The following is a 25,604-nucleotide window of genomic DNA, read 5'->3' on the forward strand; positions in this document are numbered from 1 at the left end:
TCCCTAGCAATTTGAAAACAAATTTTAATGAAATTTTTTATATCATTCACAAGCTTCAAAGATCTTCAACTTAAATTTTAAAAGTAACGATGAAACAATTATTTCAGCTGAACAGTGAAATATTTTGAAAAATAAAATCAACTGATACCAAGGAAGTTCAGAGAAACAAAGACATTTTTAAAAATTCTTCATAATATCAGTTGATTTCTCCCTGGAAATAAAAATTTTATTCCCCTCTCCTCTTTTCCCTCCCCCAGTTTCACCAAAGGTACTCGTGCTCTCATCACAAATATTTCAAGTAAAAAAAAAAAAAAAAATCACAGCACAATTTTGAAATGGTACCTGGCTATCAATCCACTTACCAGAATTCTAGTTACAAGATCAGTTGAACTTCATTATATTCAAAGTAGTGCTACTACTCAGAATATGAAAAATTGCTTAATCATGTGAACTTATCACAACAGAAACAAAGTACAAGCTAAAGAAGAATTTATTTGTTCCTTTAGTGTTCAATCAGTACAAGGTGTTGCTACCTGTTCCTTTACGCATCTATCATTCACAGGCGTGCTTTCAAATCACCGCATGAAGACTGATGAATTCTAAGCTTTCAAGTGAGGTAAAAAAAAAGGGAAAAAGAAATTGATGAACCTCTTTATTCCTAACTGCCTCAAATTCCTGAGCCCCAGGAGATAAAGACAAATTCATTTGCAATGCTGACATCTACTACAAAATTGACTTAGATTTTAAATCCATGTCAAAAAAAAACCCCAAAAAAACAGAGGGTAGTGATCAAATACACCACAAGTATTTCACAAAAGGCCCTCCGACAACGTGAGCAGCACAATTCGCAGCGAAGGCAGCCCACAGACAATGAGAGTTTGTATTTGTCATTTCAGGGATGGAAGTCACCAGATTCATGTTCAGAATTTTAATAGCTATTTATAAATCCCAAATAACAGAAAGGGTAACAAAGTTTTAGTTAGTGCCTACAGCTCGGTATCGGGGCGCATGTTTTTCACTACAGTCATAAATGATCTGGGAAAAAAAGAAAAAAGGGGCGATGAATAGTATCGTATGTTAACTCCATCAGAACCAGCTGGATGGGGAGAAAAAGGAAATAGGAGAGAGGACTACAGATATCACGAACCTTGTGAAGGTGGTGAATAAAACCAAGGAGCACCCCATTACAGGGTGGCAGATTCAGAGCAGATGAGAAGAGATAGTTCACAGAAGGCCCAGTGTGGAAATTTATCCACACAATACCACTGAAGGTAAACAATTAGATTAAAAAAATGCCAATTCCGATTCATGAAAGACAACCTATAAAGAGCCAGCTTAGCAAGGCTTACTACATGCAGACCCCGAGCATCAGACTCGAGAAGCCCCTGAGCTACAAGCCGCTGGAGGAGCTTGCTGCAGCATCGCTGCATGCCTGCCCTCCGCCTCAGATTCTTCCCCATGCACCTGTTCTGGCTACTGTTAGAGACAGAATATTTGGCCAGATTCTAGACTGATGGACTCTCCTAAAGCATCCTTTCCTCATTTGGGCTCTAACTGCTGAACAGTATTTCCTAACATGAAGGAGAACGTATTGCAGATAACAGAGAGGACCAACTGCACTGAACGAGCCTGAAAGCCCCATCCCGTGCCCTCCCCAGTGCCAGGTTCTGTCCTGCACTCCAGGACTTGCACATTAACAGAATAAGCTTGAATACATTTAAAATGAAAAATTCTGCTTCTAAGCGAAGCCAGAGATAACAATCATCGGTATACAGAAACATATCTAGTTTCATTAAAAAGCACTTGCAGGAATCTCGCTGCATCTCCCCTACAACAAAGAATAAAACCTTGTAAGATTATTTCCCATAGATGATTGAAGAAAAATTCAAAGTACTGTAATGCTTACTAATGGAAAATAACACGTAGAGGCCTCAGCTGGTTGGGTTTTTTAAAAAAGAGAAGTTCTAGCCTTATTATTTCCAGTGACTGAAAACAAAACACATCTGAAACAGCACTTCTACATACATGCATATAAAGGTTGAATACAGAGACAAAAGACAATGTGAGAAACAGTTCTTTATATAAAAATCTTAAGAAAACTAAAAATAATCTACTTCAGATGATTAAGAAGTGACAAAGTTTACAAGTACGATGTTGCAAGTTATGTGAAATGAAGTAATGTGTGAACAGCGGAAGAGTAATTTAGAATGAATCACTATTTTATACCCATATAATCACATTTAGAGTCGAGCATGCTTGTAAAACAAAAGAATAAAAATGAACAGAATCGCTGGCTGCCCGACAGTTATATTTCACTATGGACAGCTCATAATTGTAAGCTGTGATTGCTAATACATTATTTTATTTGCTGCAGAACAATAGAAGAGCATTGCATATTCTACCATTGTAACACATCTGGCTGAACAAATATTAGCTTTTCCTTGTGCAAAGCTGGGAAGATGTCAAAAAAATAGCTCCTTGACAAGGCTAACATCCCAGTCAGAGCACACTGAGCACAGCAAGACGCTTTCTCATGAAAAGATGTGAAGTGGTACAATGCAAGTGAACAGCATCATTAATTTTAGGTGTGACCCACACAAATATATTGCCTTATCTGCATTTTAATTTTGAGACATAATTTTCTAATACTCTAAAACAATCACCATAGCTACACACACTGCAACTTTTAAAACAGTAATAATCATTTTAGAGACACATTATTAGATTGACATGTTTGTACATTCATAACATGATTAAGGGGAGGTATAAACTCACCAATAAAAGCGCTATCCGATTCCAACAGCGAATTTCTCAAGAATTCATCAGAGTCATTCCTGAACTACAAAAGTGAAGAAGACGACATGCAAATTCAGGTGCCTCAATAACTTTCTGGGGCCAAATTATAATTAACGTAAATTAATCGCCAAACTTCTGCAAAGCAAACAGCAGCTCTACAGCGTTCTGTACTACTCCCTACTTTACGGCTAGAAAAAAACTATACATTTTTAAAAATAACTCCTGTTCTCTTTAAGCATTAGGGTTTTTTGACTTTTCTATAGTAATCCCACTTACTGAAATTGCCTACACGTGGCACCAGTTGTGGTGAGTTGTGCAACACAGACGTTTCCGTCAAGAAAAACATCCTCGTCACTCTGCTTGAGTTTCAAGTCAGCACTAGAAGTGAACTTTGCAGCTAAGGTTTGTATGAAGCATTGATCAAATGAAGAAAGGTTCCTCATGTTTCACTTATCCCACCACATACAATCTTTGATATTAAAGCATTAAAATAACAAATTTCTTCATAGTAATAACAAGCACTAAGAGTAATACTTCTAGCTGACTGCATAGCTGCCACCATTTGTTACAGCAGTTCTACTATGGAATAATTTATGTTGAAAACCACTCCAAAATCAAAGCAGTCGAAACTATCAGAGGAAATAGAACAAGAGAAAATAAATTTTTTACTGCAAAGCACTGCTCTGAAGAAGAGTTTCAGGCAATCAATTACAACTATGAAATGCATTAAGGTGATTTTTTTTAATAAAGTTTTGGTTTTGCGTGTAATTACAGAATTATCCTTGAGCCTAACGGCTTTGCTCTTGCGCAGTCTTCCATTTTGTATGGTTTCACATTCACATGAGACACAATGGAACTCTGTTATTCTGTAGTTTGGGTAGTGCAGAATTCCAATTCGATATAACTTTATTGCACTCTTTTCACCAAGTCAGAAAATAAACGTCCCATCTGAGACATTGGATCGAATTACGTGCATCACTTCAGCTACCTGAATTCAGAGCCACTGCTTCCGACTTGGCTTTTTCTGCTAATTGAATGACCCAGCAGCAATCTAACATCATATGACTACAAAGTACCAATGAATACAAAAAGATGGGAGTTAAAGAATCAACCTATCTCTATGTACAAAGATAAACAACTTGTATGCCAAGTTTAAAGAAGCTGTTACTCATTGTATCGACAAGCAAGAGAAATGAGCAAGCTTGCTGTCTTGTTAGTTTAGTGTAATTAATAATAATATAATAAATAATCTGTAAAAGACACAATATCACACTTGAAAAAGGCAAATAATAAAATAATAAATAAATAAAATAATAAAAAAACTGTTCTATTCTTACCAGTCCCATGGTTTGTGGGTTACCGCCAGAAGCAGAATCATCTTGATCAACAAAAGCCGCACAGACAAGGGACAAAACAATAGTATTGACATAAAAACAGTTAATAGTAAGACATATTAAAAGTAGTTTTATTGGCATATTATTACAAAAACAAAGACCACTGTGCATTACTTCTTTAAAATGACACACATTGTAATGAATATTTTTAAATCATTTGAATGCCTTGTTTACTCCAGTTTCCTTATGTCAATTTATGTAGAATAAGAGGAATCAAACAGAACTCGCCAGTATATTATTTCTAAGAATGTTGAGCATGTGCAAGCCCTTCTTAAGGCCGGATTCATCAATCAGTCTCTCCCAAAAAGCAAATGTACTTTTCACACTAGAATTATACTGTTCATCGCTAATAAAAATCAACCATTTCCCATCTTGTTCAAAACCTGATCTGTTATCCAGAAAAGGGAAGCACAACTATTCTTTTATCCATTGAAAAGCTGTTTTTTTAAGAAGATATTATCACACTTCATTAAATGCTAAAACTGCAGTAAATTGTGCTGAGTTCTGAAAAAGTTCTCTATACTGCAATAGTCAAAACTACTTTTGTGCTATGTTTACAACCATACTGTAAAGACTTGTTATAGAAAAGTGTCCAAGTATTGACCGATTAATGTAAAAAACCACCAATTAGTGGGAAAGAAGCATTGTTTAAGCCATCAAAGCAACGCATGAGGGCACAAAAGGGTGCTGCATGAATACTTGGTTTCTCTCTTTTACCCTCTTACGTTTTGTTTGTTGATACCTTAACATCTTCATTATTTGAATTACTGCATCTGAAACAATATCCAGTCACACAGCTAGCAAGAAATGATGTTTCCATCATATGTTCTGCACACTGCTGAATCCTAATGCAGCTGGAATGCAATACTGAGAACACACCAGGTTAAGTAACTTCAAATGAAAAAGCATTTAAACAGAAACCTACTTTCCAAAGCATACCCAAGAACTCAAAGTTGATGGCCTTCTTGCTATATTAAAAATTATACTCCCTTCCCTAGCATAAGTATTATGGTTTTCTTGCCATCATCTTCATATATTAAATTTTATACATGTCACATCATTCTCATATTAAAAAACATTTGTGTTTAAAAAAAAAAAACAAACACAAAAGAGTGTAAGTTAAAGGTATTCAGCATCCCGGTAGTTGCTAGTGCTAAACTGCAACACTTTAAACTCCATCTGAACTTCTCAGCTAGGGCAAAAAACTCAATAATGGAGAGAAATTTCTCTGTTCTAAAATTTTTGTTTAAACCTGCTATGAACCAAGTAGAAAACCAAAACAATAATGTATCAAATTTCAAAAATGACAGACCCAAAAATTTTTAGTGGTCTATCAACAGCTAGACCAAGGGAGTCAGGAGTCTCATTTAGATGTAGTGAAGCTAAACATTACAACAGTTTTGTAGTTAAAACTCATGGATACTCAAAAAAAAAAAAAAAAATTTATTCCATATTCCAGACATCTGCTTGCAGGAATAGGCATGTTTATGCAGCTGAAGTCGTATTTATATCAACAGAACTCAAGACTAATGATGTTCTCCCTTAGGTGGGAGATCTCAACAACCAATTTGACTAGCAAGAAGGATGCCGTGTCACAATAAACTGTTAGATGAAATTAGTTCTCTTGGCTTTTGTCAGGGTGTAATAACGAGAGCAGGAGACAGCAGAAAGCCCCAGGAGCGAATGCACGTTCAACATGCTAAGCACACTGCGTTTGCAGCTTTCAAAGAGAGATTGAGAGGCTGGACAGTGGTCATTTCACAGAGGAAAGTACTTGTCTAAGGATAAAAACCTCAAGTCTGGAGAGCACAAAGAACCACCCTGAAAGTTAATCTAACAATGACCCCATGCACGCTGGAAATACAAAGAAGCAAAACTGAAGTTGTTCTTCTCATTGGTTTAAGTCTTCAAATAAAATATTTTATATCATAGTTTTTATTTCTTGCATCTCTGCCTAGCAGATTTACGCCGTGTGTAGCTGGCCTTCTGTCCAGCATCAAAAGCCACAACACACAGGCTGGTTGTCCCTTCTCCTGGACTGACAGCCAGCCCATTCCCGATACGCTACTCCAGTCAAGCAGAGCCCAGCACTGCAGCGTAACATCATCAAACCCCCTCCTGTGCCCTTCCCTCCAATCCCCCCAGATAATAATCATCCAGAAGTCTGCAAAAGACTGCCTTACTTATAAGGACACAGAAAGCATTTTTAAAATTTGGAATATTTAAAACATCAAATTTCTCAGGTTATAGTTCCACTGAATAGTCCACATATTTCTCTCTTACATAAAGAGGAAAAGAAAAAGGAAAGAAAAAGCTTATCAGAGAGAAAACAGTATATAAAGCATGTAAGGTAAAGAACACTTACATATAGTGTGGGAAAACAGGTAAGCCCTTGACACAACAGCCTATAATACAACATTTTGCCCATGGTACAAAAATACATATTGCTTTAATTCATCTTTCTTTTTGCCTTAAATCAGACAATAAAACCACTCATCTATTTTCAGTGAGAGGAAGATGATGCACTTGTCTCTGAGGAACATAAACTGGAAATAGAGATACTCTACTGGCAACTAATTAATTCTCTTGCTCAGTACGCAGTGACGGACTACAAAGTTAAACGATATTGTAAAGCAGTAGGAGACAGAAAGAGAGAGGAAAAGCTGCTCAAGGATCCATTATAAGCTTCAGCGGAAACCTGCTTTTAAAATCAGCTGTTTGTCTACCAATGAATTTAAATTGTCAACTGCCTGTTTAGGTTGTCACCACGTAAGCCTGCGTTATCCACATAGCATTAGCATATGTCTAAAATGAGTGCTTGCTCTTAAAATTAATGAAAAAAGCAGATTTGCTTTCTAGATGGTGGAGGTTCCTCTCCAGATAACGTTAAATTAAAGCCTTCCCAGACTGGCCTATTGAGAAATATTCCAATAGCGGGAAACAAAACCAAACCCCACACAGATCTCAGCTGAAGCTAGTGAATTATTTTTCACCATTTCAGTCAATCTCACAAAGGGGAAGGCTGAAGACAACCCTATACATTCCTTTCAGACATTAAATGATATTTAAGAGCTTGTAATTAACACAGAAAGTGGTACAGATACACTTAATTGCAACTGCGATGTTGTGTTATCCATAAGCAATATAGCACACATTGCTTGACCACCAGCACACCTCTCCGAGATGGAACAGGAATCATCTTTAAAACCTACCAGGGTACCAAACAAAACACCCTGCAAGTAACCGTCACCCTTCACATCCTGGTATCAACTTTGTTAATCTTACTCGCATATGGGTCTGTTAACAGGTAACACAAACAAGCCTCAAAGCACAACCAGCAATAAGAGGAGGCATTCAGTTTTTCTAAAGCCATATGGAAAGGTGTAACTATTTTCCTTTCATACATGTCTGGGTTATTCTTTGCCAAACTTTCAACTCATCTCCAACACTAAAAAAAGTCTAAGGAGCAGTCTTTAAATCATCCTGGGTGTCTGTGGCAAGCTGGGGGCTGCAGGGCTGGCCCCTGTGAACAGATAGCAGGGGCCGTCCCATGTCAGGCACAGCCGATACCACAACGGACCCACCACAGGACACAGTGCAACCCCATCAGGCCAAACCTGCAGTGCCCTCTGTGAAAACGTATTTAGGAAAGGGCAAAACAAAGCACAGGAGTAAGGACAAAAGCATGAGAAGCCGCCCTCCAGACACCAAGGTCAGTGAAGGAGGAGGGGAAGGAGGTGCTCCAAGTGCCGGAGCAGAGATTCTGCTGCAGCTCCTGGAGGAGACCATGGTGGAGCAGACGGAAAGGTGCAAAAACGCAGGAGAAGCAGAGAGAAACCACTGTGTACTGACCGCGATCTCCCCCACTGCCCCCCGGCCTGACGCCACTCATTGCATCATCGAAGGGACTGAGCATAACCTGGGGTGGTACCAAGGAAGGGGAGCAGGCGCATCGGGAGTGAAGGAGTGAAGGTGGGCGTGGGGAAGGGGGCAGAATAGGTGTGGTTTTGAGGATTGTCTTTTTGTTTCCCGCTACTCAAAATCTGTAATTAAATGTTTATTTAAATTGATAATAACTAGGTTAATTTTCCCCAAGTTGAGTCTGTTTTGCCCACAGCAGCAATTGGTAAGCAACCTGCCTGGCTGTACCTCGGCCACCAAGCTTTATTCCTCCCGTTCCCCCCACTGTCTCGCCAAGGGACATGAGTCAGGGGGTGTGAGCAGGCAAGCAGCTGGGTGGGACTTCAGCTGCTCGCCAAGCTGAAGCCGTCACAGAAATAAAGTTACTTTCTCTTAAAAAAATTTAGTTAGGCCAGTCTGAGTTAGAGACAAACACTTCTCTGAGAAACTCGTATCTTGCACTCAAAACTGAATTCATTTGTACAGTCACAACTGTAACTTTTGGAAAGGTTGAAGCAACTCATGATATTTTTAAGTAACATCTAAAATAACTTGAGATACTGCTTTTTCATGACCATTCGTAAAAGGTATCTGAATGAACATTACATCTGGAATTAAGTGCAGCATGCAAGAAAGGGCATTTACTTTTCACTGCTGCTGCAATATGCAGCCAAAATATTTTACTCTGTTAATATGTTAATATTTTACTATATTAGGATGATCTCTATTAAGCGATACAAGCAATGTTTTCATTCTAGAACCTCAAACCAGTTATGATATCTTTCACGTGATTTCTAAAACAAAGCCTGTTTACAAATACAGATTTCTGAAACTCTGAAACAGTCAACCCAAGACTATGGAAATGAAAGAAATTTTATCCATTAAAAGGAGATCAAGGCGCAGACACACTGGCTGCCTTTTAACCAATTCAGTTTTAAAGCCATCTGCTTCCTCAGTGAGAACTGAAGACGTGCCACAAGGAACTTACCTGCTAATGTTTTTACCACAAACCAGCTGAAAAGTTTTACCGCTCTACAGTTTTCTTTGAGAAACAGTAACCAAACTACTTTTCTCTTGCATTTTTCTGAAGTATGAAGCACTAGTTAAATTACTTTCAGGGAACCAAAGAGAAATAGTCACAGCAAATTAAAAAAGAGAAAAAAGAAGGCATTCAATTTTTTTGTGCTTTACTTTATGACAGAATTTCAGCATTCCAGTGTTTTACTGTTTTGTACTGCAGTGCTGATGTTGAACTTGAAAGCAATAAAACGAGAGCTGGTGTTTTTTAATTCTTATCAAATGCAAAACAAATAAACAAAAATCACTGAAATTAAGTCAGACCATTCATTCCTTACCTTCTGTTTCTCTCCTTGTTCTCATTCTGTCAACTTTCTTCTGCTGCTCCCTCAACAGTGCCTGCTGTTGAATCTCTAGAGTCTGGTCATCTTCTGGAGGATCAGGATACATACGCCTCAAGCCCATACGTGTTTCAGAATCTAGAGCAAAGATATTAATTTTAAAATTTTCTCTAAGCCAACATTTCTGAAAAACATTCTTAAATAACTAGCTACAGATACAAAGTCATAAAAAAACATTAAAAAGAATGGTGACAATGGCCAAGAGGATGAGCCACTTTAGCAATGATTTTACAACTTTACTATATTAAAAATGTATTTTCTGGTAAAGGAGAAACAGAAAGTTACACAGAATTATAATTTGTTGGTGGGTAAAACAATCAAATTCACTCTAATTTCAGTAACGTCATAATAACAAACGCATAAGAAGTTTAAGCAGCAAGGACTGGAAGTGAGATCAGTGCTCTGACTGATAACTCAGTATTACAATGCCATGAATTGTGGGCACTTGTAGAAAACAACCACACATACACAATGCTGTCCACAGAGTATGTTGTGTATGGGCAGTAGCTGTGAAGAGGCTGATCTTTATTTCTGCCTTTAAATCCTGGGTGGTGTCAAAGATGGAGAAAAGAACAGATGTTTCACTACCTTTCTTCACCAATAATAAGATCAACCTGCCTTTGTATTTAAGTTCATTAAATTCCCAGATATTCTGTATATTGACAGGATCTTGTGTCTCCTTTGACGAAGGTCGCCTTACTGGAGCCTGCAGGCGAAGCCTGGCCATCTCAAATATGTCCTTTGGATTCTTCTCTCTCCTCCCGCTTGAGAAGTTTGTGAAACAAGCAGAATATAATTTAACACATGAATGAGTTGCATGCAAATATAATATTGGTAAAGCTCACATCTTCTATCCTTAAATAAATCTATCAAAACAGGAAAATAAATTTGCAAGTAATGACACCGCAAATTGTGTTATAAAAGCGATCACATACTTAGAATAAAAAAAAAAAACCCTAAAACTACATAGAGTCGAACTAAGACTGATGATATGATGAGTCTTTTCTAACTAACTGGTACAATTAACTAACACATTTTGGAAGTAAGCCAATTTTTCTAAATAAAAACAGTACGATTTTCAATAAGAAAGTACCTACTTCCACAGCACTATGCTATTCATAAGCATATTTATCAGCAGTAGTACTGCAGCTTAGAGACACAAATTATGCCCTAGAAAAGAAAGGTAATGAGATAAAATTCTGCCTTAGGCATCTGCTTTGGACCACTCTCCAACACAGAGTACTGCACCGTCCAATCTTACCAGTACAGCCATTCTTACACTACACTTTTACAACAATCTTGGAAAAAACATTTCACTCATGTATGTTAGCCAACTAATACTAGCTTCTAACACACAATAGCTTTGAGCTCCTGTGCAAAATCTAACTTTTAAAACCAAAGATGAAATTCTTACCATGTCATTGGTACTTCATCATCATTGGCCACATTTAGCAACTGTTCCTGCAGTCGCCTCTCTTCGCTACGAAGTTGTTTTCTCATCTCTGATAATTCATTTATCACACTCTTTCTTTCCTCTGGAATTTAACACAAATAATTTAAAAACCAAGAACGTCAAAGATACTTTTCTGCCTACCTCATAAATGTAAGGTGAAAAAAAAATATAACGAACTGCTAATTAAAACAAGGATTATACAAACACAAGGATCACAGCATTTCATAGACTAGAAATTAGGTCAGAGCTTGTATTTTGAGACAGCACAAGGACCAGATTCCCTGAACAGCAGAAAGCATCCAAACTTCAATGGAAACATTTTGCTGTATTTAAAAAAAGAAAAGCTGTGAAATACCTGCAAGTGGACCCCGCCAGTAAATAGCCTTATTTTGAAATTAGCAAATCTGCACAGTCCTGAGAGTCCCAGAGGCAGATGACAGGAACTGAGGTGGTATCAGCAAGCACACAACCTCATTTCTGCTTCCTGACTCAAAAGTGGTGTTATAGAAACAAACAGCCAATATGTAAGAAGAGTCGCTGGTTTGTGTTCTGGTATACTACTCCTATACATGTGCTCATATAACTAACATGCAGGATATCTGCTCGAACTTCAACACTTATTTTTAGTATGTGCTTATGTTGACTTTTCGAACTACTTCGTCTCAGCTGTTTTTTTGTGGTCAGAAGAGTATTCCTCCACAAACAGTTTCATAAATTCCTATTTTCCAAATAACATGCTTAACAATTTGGTATTTTACTGACTTTTAGCCTGAGTCCAGAACGTAGCAGGCAAACAAGTTTTACTAGCTTAAATCCTCAAACACAAGATTTAATTCATATGTCTTTATTTCTCTCATGACAGATGGTCTGAGCCAATTGATTTCCAAGTGCTGCATTAAGAACCACTCTGCCTCCCATTTAGCAGAAGAGCAGTAAATCCCCAGAACAGACCCAGGTACTGACTGCTTGGGGTCAAGATTTGTAGGACGTCATTTACTGTTACATTCCACATGTTGTTTCTTTTATAGTTGTAAAAAAGAATCAGAAGAGAAATTACTGCTTTCCACCCACACACTGCCAAGATAACTAACACATACAGAGCAAAGAAGATCCTCCCAGCATGTCTGAATTTTAAAAACACCAGTGAAAGCCAAGAGGAACGAGCAGAGGATTAGGAAGATTAACAGTCACCACTGTCCTGACTGAAAGATTCAACACTTCCCGTGCAGACTATTCCATTATCAGAGTTGTTACAAAAAAAAAATTTCCTGATGAAGACATAATAAATGCATTTTTATTTTGTATTAATACTTCAGGCTTACCATACTAATACACTGGCATTACTAAGACACAGAGAACACCCATACAGAAATGCAAACTTTGTAAGACCATTCATTTGCAGGCAAGAAAGAGAACTGTAACTGAGAACAATTTCGTTGTAATGGAAAGTGAGCTTGCAACAAAGACAGTACCTACCAAATGCACGCAACTGATTTCTTCTAGCAGGGACAGGTGGAGAAGGAACCCTTGGTTGTGGAGGATTCTAGTGATCATAACGAATATGAAATGTTAATATGTCAAAGGAAGAAAGTACAGCAGACACAAGTACATTTTCTTTCCTTATTTTATGTCTAATTTATGTTAACTACCACTACTACTGGAAGACAGAATAGTAAACCTTACAAGCTGTTAAAGTCTAAGTTTTTTTTCAAATCTGATCTTTAAATGTATAAACCAAATTACTATGATAATACCTATAACATACTATTCAGAGATCTGGACAAAGCTACACCAAGTACTGCGAAGACACAGAAATAAACTGACCTTCCTCCAGAGCATTCTTAACATTTAGGGAAAGCAACAGTTTCAAATAATGTTTAAAGTCTTACTTAAAACATTTTCTGAAACTGCACTACATTCTGCCAAATCATCATTGTAATGGCAAATTAATTTTTTAAAATTTTAGCTCAGTTCATACAGACAGTTGGTAAAAAAAAAAACCACTTCCAATAAAAAGTCAGAAGCGTAGCCTGAGATTCAAATATCATGGACAATTATTTAATTTACTTTTCACAGAAGAAATTTATTTTTTATAAAAACAGCTGTCCCAGGAAGATTAAATCAAGTGAAAGAAATGGGTGGTCTCGGGACCACTACTGTGACTTGTTCATGATGCAAAGAAGAAAAAGTCAAGTGTATTAGGAGTCATAATCTTATTGTACCTTCGAAAACAAAGACAAAACAATAATGTCTGTAGCTAGGAATCAACATTAAACTTCATGCCTGAGCTAAGTTTTCCTCTGAGTGAACACAATGAGTTGCTAGATTAGATGTAAACTTTCTTATCCTAAATCTTGAGATCGTTAGACCCTTAGGGTAAGTTGGACAGAGTATCTACACTCAAAAATGAGGTGCTCATCTCTGCAGAAAATGTGCATGCAGAAAAAAAAAATAAAATAATACATCCTGAAGAAATTTCTTCAATACTTTGAATAAAACTGAACATTAAGTTCCACAGCTACACGACTGGCTAATATAAAGATTGTCTCCAGTTATTTGTGGTATTCCAGTAATAACTGGCAAACATTAAAAATCTGGTAGGATTTCATTCAAGGGCACTGTCTTAAATAATTCGGCATGTGTTAACTATAAAAATCATACTTGGGCATAGCAAGATATATGGCTCTCGGCAGAGGGAATCCTTTCTTCTTTTCTTATTGATTTGTTCTGAAGAGCAGGAACGATGGGAGAAGGCTGCCTTGAAAACTGCAAGGAGGAATGCAAGACTGAAACCACATTCCTGTAAATTCTAACTGAAGTATTATTTTGGACAGGAAGTTTTGTTAATATTTTTCATTTGACAGAAAAATGCTTTTGCTTATCTTCATTGAATTATTTTTGTATCTAATTTGCTGTCAAACTCTTAACCACATAAAATTATTGCAAAAAATACTTCATGTGATTTTATATTCTCCCTACACTAATTTTAATACTTTTTTTCTATGATCTAGTTTTTTAAATTTATGGTTAAGTTACATATATTCTAGACAATTCCATTGTATCTCTCCATTTCAGAGAAATGACATGCAGAAATTTCTAGAAGAGGAACAGTTCTATAATTTACTTCTATTTTGTCCATCAGAATTCTATGTGATGACATCATTTAACATCTTTAACATCATTTAACATCTTACATAATCCAGCCCAAAGGAAAATGATTAAATTACAAAGACCATCACTGTTAAAGATAAACAGTTCTCCAGTCCTCTAAATTGTGTAACTTTATTTTTATTTGTATTTAGACCTTAGCAAAAGCGGGCCATGGTACTTCACAGCAGATATTTAAAAAGAAAATCAAAAATAAAAAATAAAAAAATCAACTAAAGAGTGCAGCTTGCTCTTATCTTGGCTTTACTATTTTTTTAACACGAATTTGATCAGCAAGACAACTTTCCACCACAGTATGTCCAATTTTTCAATCGGCTGTTCTCTGTGTGTGTGCTAAGTGCACCATAGCTTGATAAGCTAAGAGGGCAAAAACACTGAAGGTATAGGTCTAAGAAACCAAGCCACTTCTTTAAAATACAGCTATTGTTAAAAGCTACGAAGAAGTATTTGTATCTTAGGAAGTCACTGAGGCATACCATCTTCTTTTCCTCCTCCATCTTTTCTTTCTCAAAATATTGTCTAAGTTGTTCATCTTGCTTTTCTTTTTCTTTTCTTCTTTTTTCTGCCTCTTTTTTCCTCTCTTCATCTAATCGAATTATTTCTTTATTTTTCAATCTTTGCTGTAACATAAACATTATTAGTACATAAAACAGACTCAATGTTATTGAAGTTTTGCTTTGCTTTGAGAAGTTAAAATTACACATCAAAGTGATTAGTATGAAATGAAAAGCATATTTCATTAGGCTGACTTCAAACATTCAAATTAAAAACTACACCATGCAAATATTAAATATCTGCAGTCCTGGCTCTGATAACATCATTTAACAGAATTCCTAATGACTTCAATAAACACCAGTTTGTGTCCTCATATCTGCTGCCAGTTAAGGATAAACTGTAGGAGTCATTTCCTAAAATACACATTCAAATAAAACGTACTGCAAACATGCACCACCCTATCACAAGCTCACAGAGAAAAATATCATCCAGTCTCAATATTAGTCTTGTGTCTGTGAAAAGCAATAATACCAGTTAGCTTCCTACTCTATACTAGAACAACTCTATTACCCAGAAGATAAGAGTCATCCAACTTACTCATACTAGAACAGAGAATCTAGAATATAAGACGTGTTTTGTATTAGAAATCTTGAAGTCCTACATCCTGAACTGATCTTTCATAATCCTGCAGGGTACTGAAAGATTCTTCTGTCTCTGATTGCCTTGTGTCCTTTTCCTACAATTATTTATGAGATTCTGAATTATGCAAATTCATTCAATTTTCCAAACCTGATAAATAAAGCTTTTGGGTTTGAATTAAATCACAAGTTTACCTTCATGAAAAGCATTCATTAGATTTGCTTGGCATTCTTCCAAAACAAACAGTATTATTATCTCAAAGATATATCCCTGCCCTATTCAAAAACAGGCTTTACAAAATCTTCCTGCATAGCTACATTCAGAATACAAATATTTCCATGAGAGCTAGATTTAACAAGCTAAGGAAAAAAAAAAAAAGAGCTGTTTTTTTTAACTCACCAATTTGAGAAAGCTTTTTATTGGCTTCACAATTTCCTTTAGAAAGGAAATTTACCATTGTCACTTATAAAGTTACATAATTTTTCTTCAAAGCATTAACAGTACTTCAGGCTGGCAGTATACCATAAACAGTGAGAAGCATGTTAATATTGACAATTTTTTACCACTTCTCTGGCTAATGTAGACCCATTTAAAAAACAAAGACTAACTCGCAGAACACTTCTCAGTTTACCTTCTTCATCTAGAGGACAAATGTTACAAAGAGTTAGTTTAGGACGAAAAAAGTCAAGGTATCGGAAATACTACACCTGCTCTTCTTTCCTTCTTTTCTCCTCTTGTTCATCTTCATATGCTTTTTTAATTCTCATCCTCTGTTCAGCTAGTCGTTTTTCTTCTTCTTCTTCTTCCATTCTAAGTTTTTCTCGCTCTGCTTCTTCCCTACGTCTCTTTTCTTCAATCTAGAAAGTAAAGTAAAGAAGTATTCCACTGTCAATAACCAGCAATAATCTGATGAACAACATTTACCATCGTGATCTTCTATGGGCTTTTGCAGTACCTATTTGTGCAATCAAAGACTGCATGGAAAAACTGAAAGAATTCTAGGGCCAGACTCACATTTCAGCCTCAGAATTCCTTTAAAATGACCTGATATTTTACTATTTACTTTTGGCCACTCTTTACTGAGCCACCCTACAGCAAGAAGGCCAATTATAAATGCTACTAATAAAACCTAAGCATTTCCTAAAGCTTACTCGACTCCGGATGTGCCGGACTAACACTTTTCAACACTGATTAAATAGTGGAAGATGTGAAAATGAAAGAAAAGAGATCGCAATTATCTTTTTCCTTTCCACAATTATAATATCTTTAGACGCAGCGCTGACTTAGTGAAAGGTCTGCCCATTCTTCATTCTTTTTGGCAGCACTACACATGGAAAAAGCCTTGATCTTTTCTAAGAGATCCACATTAAACTACCTTATGACATTCATAATCTTTTAAATTATCTAAGACTTCCTTCATATTTAATTAAATTGACATTTAATTCTTGTGACATAAAGTTATATGCAAATCATTATGGACAGAAGACATAAACCAGTAGAATAGCAATCATATTTTATATACTTATCAATAAATAACTACATTATTATTGTCTCACTGATCACCATTTCATTCTGATGAACGTGCATTTGTATCATGTAGCCTTCCAAGGGCAAACGTCTTTGCTTCTTTACATATGTGTATGCAAACTTGTACAGTATGCACTATTTGAGAGATCAATACTGTATGAACTGTATAATACTGTATAATAATATACAATACCGTATATTACTGTACCTAGGAAAAAGAATCTCGATTAATGAAGCCAACTATTAATAGCATTGCTCTTATAGGCATTTCTTGTGTAAGACAAAAATCTGAGACTCAATAGCATATAGCTTTTAGTACACCTCTTGTGTACAGAATTGGCTATAATTAGATAAGAGTCTCAGTCAGTAGTATCTGATTATTTACTTTGACTGTAATCCCTCTTTTTCTCAAATTTGTTTAACAAGATGGTAACTGGTGTGTGGATTCACCTGTAGACGAAGAAAGTTCTTGTATGACTCTTGTCGCTTAAGGTGCTGTGAAGATGGTGGTTCACCGAACACATCGCATCGAGCAAAAGGAGAGGTCTGTGCAAACGTAAAACCTAAGGGGGAGGACGGGGGGTGGGGGGGGGGGAAGTTACAGATAAAAAGCAAAGTAAATTTGAGACAGAAAGCCAGAGTGAAGAAGAGGGAATCTGAGACACTTGTTTCAAAATGTAGTTTATGACAACCATAATTCAAGGCTACAGCTGGAAACAACAGCTGTGATCAAAAGTTCTTACATTGTCTACCTAGAATACTGTCAGGTTTTAACTGCTCAATTAACTATTTCCAAGCCAGCTGTCTTTTTACAAAATAACACCCATACAAGTCATATATTCTACTGTCCAATCTACAGTTTAAAATCCAAGAATGTTACCTGTAAGTTATGAGATGTAAATCTCTGCTATTCTAGTAACTTTACTGCTTGCAATTACTCTGACTTAGCACACGTAGTTCTATTCCTTGGGTTTATTCAATTTTTAAAACAAAAACATCCTAACAGAACAAATGTTTAGATAAAATAGCAATGTATGCTACAAAAAAAGAAAGGCCAAAACTGGCAAATAAAATTCTAAGCACTCAGAAAATTGAATTCTGCCAGTATAAGGTGCCTTCCATACTGGCAAGCTTGAAGTGTCAGGTCTCTTTCAGCCCTGAGTTATGAAAACATCATAACCATACAGTCCCAAAAGCTCTAGACAGGAGGATTAAAGACACAATACACAACAGCTTTTGCAGAACAGGATCCCTACTGGAAGCTGAGAAGAGAGAAAGAAAGTAAAGTAGAGAAAGTGGTGTTCACTTTTCACTTGACACAGCATGTTCTTCATTCATATCATGTCTCCTCCAAAGGATAGAGCAAGGAAGTATAAGAGCTATAGCTCCACTGAGCTGAGATGAACACAGCTGTAGCTGGTCTCATGTTCCCTCTTTACCTTTCCCTATGTGGTGACATACCACCCAAGTCAGATGAAAGCAGAAATACCACAGACACTTATTCCCACAGGAATAAACATGCTTATTGCTACAGCCTAGCCTCAGGAGCACGTGCTTGCGTAACCAAGTAGCACACTTTGAGGTCAGTATTATTTTCCTCACATAGAATCACTGAATACTTCCAAAACATAAACTAAATTGACATGTGTCTCTTTCAGGATGGATTTACTTCACTCAGGATATATGCTACGCAGAAAGTCAGAATAAAGTTTATGTACCATTTAAAAGGCACAGACACAAGACAGACACATTGCTGTGGAGCATATCGAGGAATTAATTTACTGTGTACCAGTTACCATCCTGCAAGTTCCTCTTTAAGGGGATGAGGGAAACAGAAAAAACAACCAAAACCTACACAAAGCCACTTTCCTGCTCAAGTATTCAATTGGAAGGTGCAAGACTATGTATTTCACATCCCTGATCTGCACTGTCTCCTGATCCCAAAACACTGATCTAACCAGGAGGGTCTTTGCTATTCTGCGTTATTGCTTTATCGGCCTTGCCTGTTTCACTGCTTACTAAACAGTTAAATACAGTGTATCAGGTAGAAAGAGCAAAAGGGGGAACCCAGGGAACAAAAAAAATTTGATTCTACAGCCAGTGAACTGCAATGTTGCAAAGCAGATCCACACCCCAAACACCATGTAATTCTTTATGTATAAAGTGCAACAGTTCAGACAGGAGAATGAAAACCAGCATCTAAGTTGACTTGAGGAGATCACCACCGATCCTGACCCTGACCCTCGCCCATCCCAGACTGGAGACAGGTCTGGAGTACCACAGCGCTCTCATTTAGATGACTTCACAAAACATAAGAAAAGAAAGAAAGATGTATCAGTTTTTAAAGAGGGAAATAAAATAAAAATCCCTAAAACTTGGAGGCAGTGCACAGGGCTGCATATATACCTAATTTACGTGTAACTTTGTAGAACTTGTAAACCTAGTTACTGCACCAATTTCTTCTTAACTTACAACATCATTGATCTGCAGACCCTCCTCCTCTTTTTATTCCATTTTCTCTGCTACTATGCTGTTGTATTTTAATGTCATTCAAAAGTAAAACAAGTATGTGTGAAGATTTTATTAGATAACATTGAACCTGGAAAACTAATGTACTGATTCTGACTGTTTAGTGCTAAATCAATTCTTATTTATCATTACCGACAAGACAGATAAGAAAATATGTTTTCAGTGCACACAGGGACAGCAAAGAAGCAGCTTGGGAAAGAAGCATGATACTGACTTCGCAGGTAGAGAGCACTAACAGTGTCATAGGACTACAAGAAAGGAGTAAAGAAACTAGAGAATTCTGATCACTAAAATCTCTAAGTTATTGGAGCTGTAATACAGTATTCTTAAAAACCTGCTATTTTATTTGTAGATGCTTCTGTATTCTCAGGTCTCAGGGAGGCCAAACTTTGGTCAACAGATACAACAGCCCTTTTATCTTCATATAGTCTTGCCTCTGGATTATGCAAGGCATCTTCATTTTGCTTGTGCATCATATTCAAGTCCGCTAAAGGAAAGGGGAAATAACTGTTTATAATGTTTTATTCTCACAAAAGACACGTTCACCATAGATTCTCAAAAATACAGGGATTTCTGAGCAGACTCCACTTTTCCTGGACATACCAACTATGGGAACAAAATACTTAAGCAAAGACAAGAATTCAGAAACTATAGGTAAAATACTAGTCATCAGGAATTCACTGATTAAAAGATATATTTTGTTGGTTTTATTTTGCCAGGAATGATTTTTCACAGCAAAGCTCCCCTCTCCCCCACCCAAAAATGCTATGAAATGGAAAGTTAAAGTGCTCAAAGACAAAAAAAAAAGAATGACAAGTCTGTGTTGACAAGTATGTATTTAGAAACCACCTCCTTCTATTTTCTTAAAGTTGCAAAATATTTTTGGAGTTTATAAAGTATTGGTATTTTAAGTACTGTCTATTTGATTACTATTAAGGGCGATAATAACAATGAACCATTAAAGTGTATTTTGGTCTTCATGTCTTCAGTAATAATTCAGGCACAGATTCCTGTATGTAAATAAAGCAATGTCATCCAACATTTTTCCCAGAGTTTATGTGGTGCCTCTCAGTTACCACAACAGTCCTGATCAAAGATGTTAATTTCAGCTCGTTTTGAAGCGTTCACCATACTACATCTAGAAGGCCTGTTTCAAAACAAAAAAAAGTACTACACTGTTTTCAGATTCTTTTTAAATAATCATCATATTCCAGTAACAAGAAAATCAATTTGCTTCACAGCAGAAATGAAGTTTTAAAATTGTAGGACTGACTCACTTTAAAAGTTACCACTTCCATTCATTTTGGACTATAACTATGACTGCTTCCACAAGAGGAACCTGACTGACACCCCTGGATGTGTATGAGAGATGCTTGTCTCAAAGACCCCACTTCACTTCCTCTGTCTAGTCCATTAGGTATTTTCTTATTTGCTAGATTAACTGGAAGCATTCAAATTCCTGGGGGTGGGAGAAAGAGCAAAAGTTTCAAGTCCATTTGACTTAGCTGAAATGACACAGTCACCATTAAGGGGATTTTCAAACCTGTTCTGCAGACTATGTGGGAAAGTGTTCAACAAAAGAGCACCTGTGGCACTTAAGTGAATTTATTGTTAATACTTATCAAAATATACAAATCTAACTGTGCCTACTGAGTACTATTTTTGTTTTAGATAAAATATTGCTGTAGGGTTCAGTAGGAACCAGAATCAGGAATTTTGAGTGTATTGGGTTTGGTATGGCAAGATTTTGGTAGCAGGGGGGCTACAGGGGTAGCTTTTGTCAGAAGCTGCGAGAAGCTTCCCCCATGTCTGATAAAACCAGTGCCAGCTGGCTCCAAGATGGACCCACCGCTGGCCAAGGCCAAGCTCATCAGTGATGGTGGTAACACTTCTGTGGTAATATAGTTAAGAAGGGGGAAGAAAAAAAATGAAAAAAAAAAAAAATCTGCATAAGGCCATTTTCCAGCAGGAGAGAGGAGTAAGAACCCCAGACACCAAGGTCAGAGAAGAAGGAGGGCGGGGAGGAAGTGCCCAAAATGTCGGAGCAGAGAGTCATCCCTTGCAACTCGTGATGAAGACCATGGTGAGGCAGGCTGTTCCCCTGCAGCCCATGGAGGTCAACGGTGGAGTAGAGATCCACCTGTAGCCCATGGAAGGGACCCCACGCCAGAGCAGGTGGATGCCTGAAGGAGGCTGTGATCCCGTGGAGAGCCCTGTGCTGGAGCAGGCTCCTGCCAGGACCTGTGGACCCGTGGAGACAGGAGTCCACGCCAGAGCAGGTTTGCTGGCAGGGCTTGTGACCCTGTGGGGCACCCACGTTGGAGCAGTCCATCCCCTGTCCAGCTGAGGAGGGGGAGTGATAGAGCAGCTCGGTGGGCACTTGGCCTCCAGCCAGGCTAAGCCATGCCACATCCCCAGGCCTGTAACAGGCCTCCACACTGCTCCCACTCTCCTGTCTGCCCTCCAGGCCGCGGGTGAGTGAAGGCTGCTGGATTTCTGATGGAGTCAGGCTAATGCCTGATGAGTGTGAGGAGTCCTCCCCCTGAGGAAGAAGGAGCGGCAGAGACAACATGTACTGAACTGACCATAACCCCCACCCCCATTTCCCCATTGCCCTGCGCTGCTCGGGGGGAGGAGGGAGAGAAACTGGGAATGAAGTTAAGCCTGGGAAGGGGGGGGGGGGGGGGGGGAATGTTTTTTAAGCTTTGGTTTTATTTCTCATTATCTGATTTGACTGGTAATAACTTAAATTAATTGCCAAAGTTGAGTCTGGTTTGCCCATGACAGTAATTGGTGAGTGATCTCTCCCCTGCCCTTATCTTGATCCTCAAGCCTTTCCTTTTATTTTTATCCCCTGTGCAGCTGAGGAGGGGGAGTAATTGAGCGGCTCTGGTGGGCACCAGGGTCAACCCACCACACTGAATTTTAATCTATCTATAATCTATCTATCTCTGATTTACTGGAGGTGTGGCTGAACAACTTGCCTGAATCATAGCTATCTCCCAGCTCACTACAGTCCTGTCTTGCATAAAACAGCATTTTGGGAAAAAAACAAATCTTAAAAAATATTACTGCTGCCTGACTGCTATTTATACAGCCATTTACCAGCAGTGTTACTTGGGGGAATTTAAATATTCCACTTAGCTTTATGTATTTATTCAAACATGCTTCAATTTTCCATGTCAGACATAGAGCTTTCTAAGCCTACAAGGGATTAAAAAAAATAAAACCAGCAAAAAACCCTGCTCCTGGAAAATGTGTAAGTAAAACTTCAGCATATTTGTACCGCAGCTGGTTCTAACAGCTTGTTTTCTTCCTTCTCCCTTTACTATTGCATTTTGAATTCATTTATAGTTGACATATCCTGTGTTTCCCATTTTGTTCAACTTGTACTCTTTGAATGATTCTGCTGAAATCAAAGTAATTACTCACATATTCCTAGAGTGCATCTGCTTGAAACACCTACTTCTATTTGCCAATAAAGGGCTACCCATGTAGGTATAATACATCTGAATAACAAGGAATAACATATCTGAATAGAGCCTTTACAAGAGCAAGAAAACATCGATCTTAAAAACACAATCCATAATTTTGGTAAACATACTTATCAGATTTCCTTTTGCGTCTCTGAGAGGAGCACCACCACCATCTTTTCCCCAGGGGTTATAATTCCTCATTTCTGCTTGTAACTTGGCTTCATAGCGTTTCTTCTCCTCTCTCTCCTGTCTGCGTTGTTCCTCTCTCTCTCTTATCTAAAACCAAACAAATCAAAGTCATCTGCATGAAAATACCACATTAAGTATAATTTTAACAGAAAGATAACAGAGCAAGCTGAACGCTAGCATTCCCCCATCTACATCAAGCATACTGAAAACATATCACTGATTATACTGCAGACAGTGCCTTGAATACTGCTGTCAAAACGTGCATGTACAGTTGTGCATCACAGCAGAGAAACATACAGATACACATTATAAGACCTCGAAGTTCCAGGAACATTCACATCAGACACTTCCAGTAGATCTAAAGTCCCATATCCGTGGATCCCGTCATGCAGAAACTTATACTGTCTGAAAATCAAACAGGCAAAATTCTACAGTATTACAGCACTTGCTTCTCTCAACCTGGTATACTTTGTTTAACCAAAACTGAGACTAGAGATGACATGACATAAAGAAAGGCTCTTTACAATAAATGCCCTAGTAGAACGCTACACAATTCTATAACCACTCAAGAAAAAGTTTTCTGCAGTAGTATGTGATGATATATGTCATCAACACAGAACTGCTCACATGGTTTGTTCTTCCTTCTCTTCAAAATCAGGTTAGATTTATATACCTAAGTCTCCTAATAATTTAATGAAGCAGTTATAAAGAGAACAGCTGTTAAAAAAAAGTCCAACTTCTCAAAGCTTTTCAAACATTAGCTGCTATTTATGTAGTTGAAATATATTAATGTATTTCTCATAAATTTATTTCTTCTGTGCATTGGAGAAAAGTTCCCTTTATCGAGTAGTCAGATAACTTCATAGGAGATATGAGTCAACACAAAGACCCACCTAGCCCCTTCAACTGTTTACAAAAATGGTCAGTCAGGTTTGTCTATAGGAAAAAAAAAAGCAGAACATATTCTGTTCACTTTCAACCATAAGCCGCAGAACAACTCTGAAAGACTGTATCGCGCCACATTTGTTAGACCTTTATGTCAAATTGTGCACTCTCTCATATGGCAAGAAAAAATTTACTTCTTAAAACATTAATGGCATTAAGAAAATGCCTTCAGAGAAGCGTAATTTCCTAAATGTTTTTTTTATTCTTAATTTGACCTTGATTTATCCCTGTGCATGATCATAATTAGAACTAGCATATTTTCAGTGCAATTATTTACCTCCACTGAAGAAATACATAGAGGAGAATAAGATAAGAAAAGGTTAATGCTACTGAACTGGGTTCTGGCAAAATCTCTTCTAAAATAACATGTCTTATTATGGTCAAATACATCTTATAAACTCCCACAAGATGCAGCAGCGAGAGGCAACTAAAATAACTAGGGGACTAAGACGTCTACTGGAAGACAAGAGACTGAAGAAATTTGTCTAGTCTATCCAAAAGATAGCTGAAAAGAGGTAAGACACCACCTACAAACACACTGGAACATCAGGGAAGCTTCTGAATTAGTATCCAAATGATCATGAAGAATTTATTGAAATTGGAGCGCTCCCAATAATTACAACAGTAATGTTCAAAAGCAATCTTACAACAGGAGTATCAGAGCAATACAACTCATTGCTTTTAAGATGCAGTTTCTTATGTTTATGAAAATAATTATATAAAACTCCTTGCTTGGAACCAATCTGTTTGCTGTCAGTCTTAACATTCGCTCTGTCTCTGACAAAAAAAAACCTGAAGACCTTACTGTCCACCTGAAGAGCTAAAATCAGACGAAGCTGGGTTAGAGGAATGGGAGGAAGGAAGTGATGAAGGGAGGGAGAGTTAAGAAAGCTTTTGACTTGCAAACTAAATAAATATGTTTGAAAGAGTACTACAGTTAGAATCACTATATGTTAAAAAGTAAAAGAGGAAAGCATCAGAAGCTTTATCACTCAGTACCTGCTGTTGTAATTCTTGTTGGTAAGATAATGTTGCCTCTTTGGAAGGCTTTATTTTTTCTTCAGAAAATACTCCTATGCTTCTTTGTCTGTCTCCTGTATTCTTCCGTCCAGTGTTACTTCTGAATCAGAAAACCACACATATTAAAGAAAAACATCATAGGTTGCAGAAGGTGGAAAATAAAAATAAATAAATAAATAAAAAGTCCTGCATGAAATTTTTAAGAGCTGTTGTTTTCTACAGCCTGGCAGTTTATAATCTCATTTTCATAAATCCATATACAAATAGGTGTTCACTGAATTATGGTTTATATAGAAATTCTTCATTAGAAGTATGAAGAGTTGTCTTTAACACATTTTCTTTCAAAGGCATATCCGTTGTCAGCAAAATATTCGTAGCATGAAAAGCATATCAATACAGATCAATATGAACAAATAATATGAATACAGATAATACTTACACAGATTGCTCTACTGGGGCTTGGCCTAAAGGAGGATCCAGATTAGGTGTGGGTTGCATTCCCATCATACCTGTACCATCTATACAGTAAAAAAAACCAAAAAACAAAAAACACTATTTTAAATTTTGAATGCTCAAGTATAAACATTCACCATTACTTAGAAAAGCAGAGCTCACTGCTCAAACTCTATGACTACAGAATTACAAACAGGACTCT

The 25,604-nt window shown here is 37.3% G+C and overlaps 1 protein-coding gene across 12 annotated transcripts in view; it reads right to left on the reverse strand.

The window, feature by feature from the left end:
• Positions 1-25,604, reverse strand: part of CSPP1 (centrosome and spindle pole associated protein 1) — a 77,611-nt gene that overhangs the window by 8,330 nt on the left and 43,677 nt on the right. For 8 of the 12 annotated variants that reach the window (XM_075416049.1, XM_075416040.1, XM_075416039.1 and 5 more), the window contains 14 exons: positions 25,389-25,467; positions 24,929-25,049; positions 22,924-23,071; positions 19,654-19,806; positions 17,241-17,353; positions 15,971-16,120; positions 14,606-14,749; positions 13,623-13,727; positions 12,438-12,504; positions 10,923-11,043; positions 10,127-10,272; positions 9,446-9,586; positions 4,134-4,174; positions 2,776-2,839 (listed from right to left, as the gene is read on the reverse strand). In XM_075416049.1, the coding sequence (XP_075272164.1) occupies positions 2,776-2,839; positions 4,134-4,174; positions 9,446-9,586; positions 10,127-10,272; positions 10,923-11,043; positions 12,438-12,504; positions 13,623-13,727; positions 14,606-14,749; positions 15,971-16,120; positions 17,241-17,353; positions 19,654-19,806; positions 22,924-23,071; positions 24,929-25,049; positions 25,389-25,467 (1,593 nt within the window). The remainder of the gene's footprint in view (positions 1-2,775; positions 2,840-4,133; positions 4,175-9,445; positions 9,587-10,126; positions 10,273-10,922; positions 11,044-12,437; positions 12,505-13,622; positions 13,728-14,605; positions 14,750-15,970; positions 16,121-17,240; positions 17,354-19,653; positions 19,807-22,923; positions 23,072-24,928; positions 25,050-25,388; positions 25,468-25,604) is intronic. The other 4 variants (XM_075416050.1, XM_075416043.1, XM_075416042.1 and 1 more) reach the window with 2 other exon arrangements.

This window comes from Opisthocomus hoazin, chromosome 3 (genome assembly GCF_030867145.1).
Source record: "Opisthocomus hoazin isolate bOpiHoa1 chromosome 3, bOpiHoa1.hap1, whole genome shotgun sequence".
NCBI classification, from domain to species: domain Eukaryota; kingdom Metazoa; phylum Chordata; class Aves; order Opisthocomiformes; family Opisthocomidae; genus Opisthocomus; species Opisthocomus hoazin.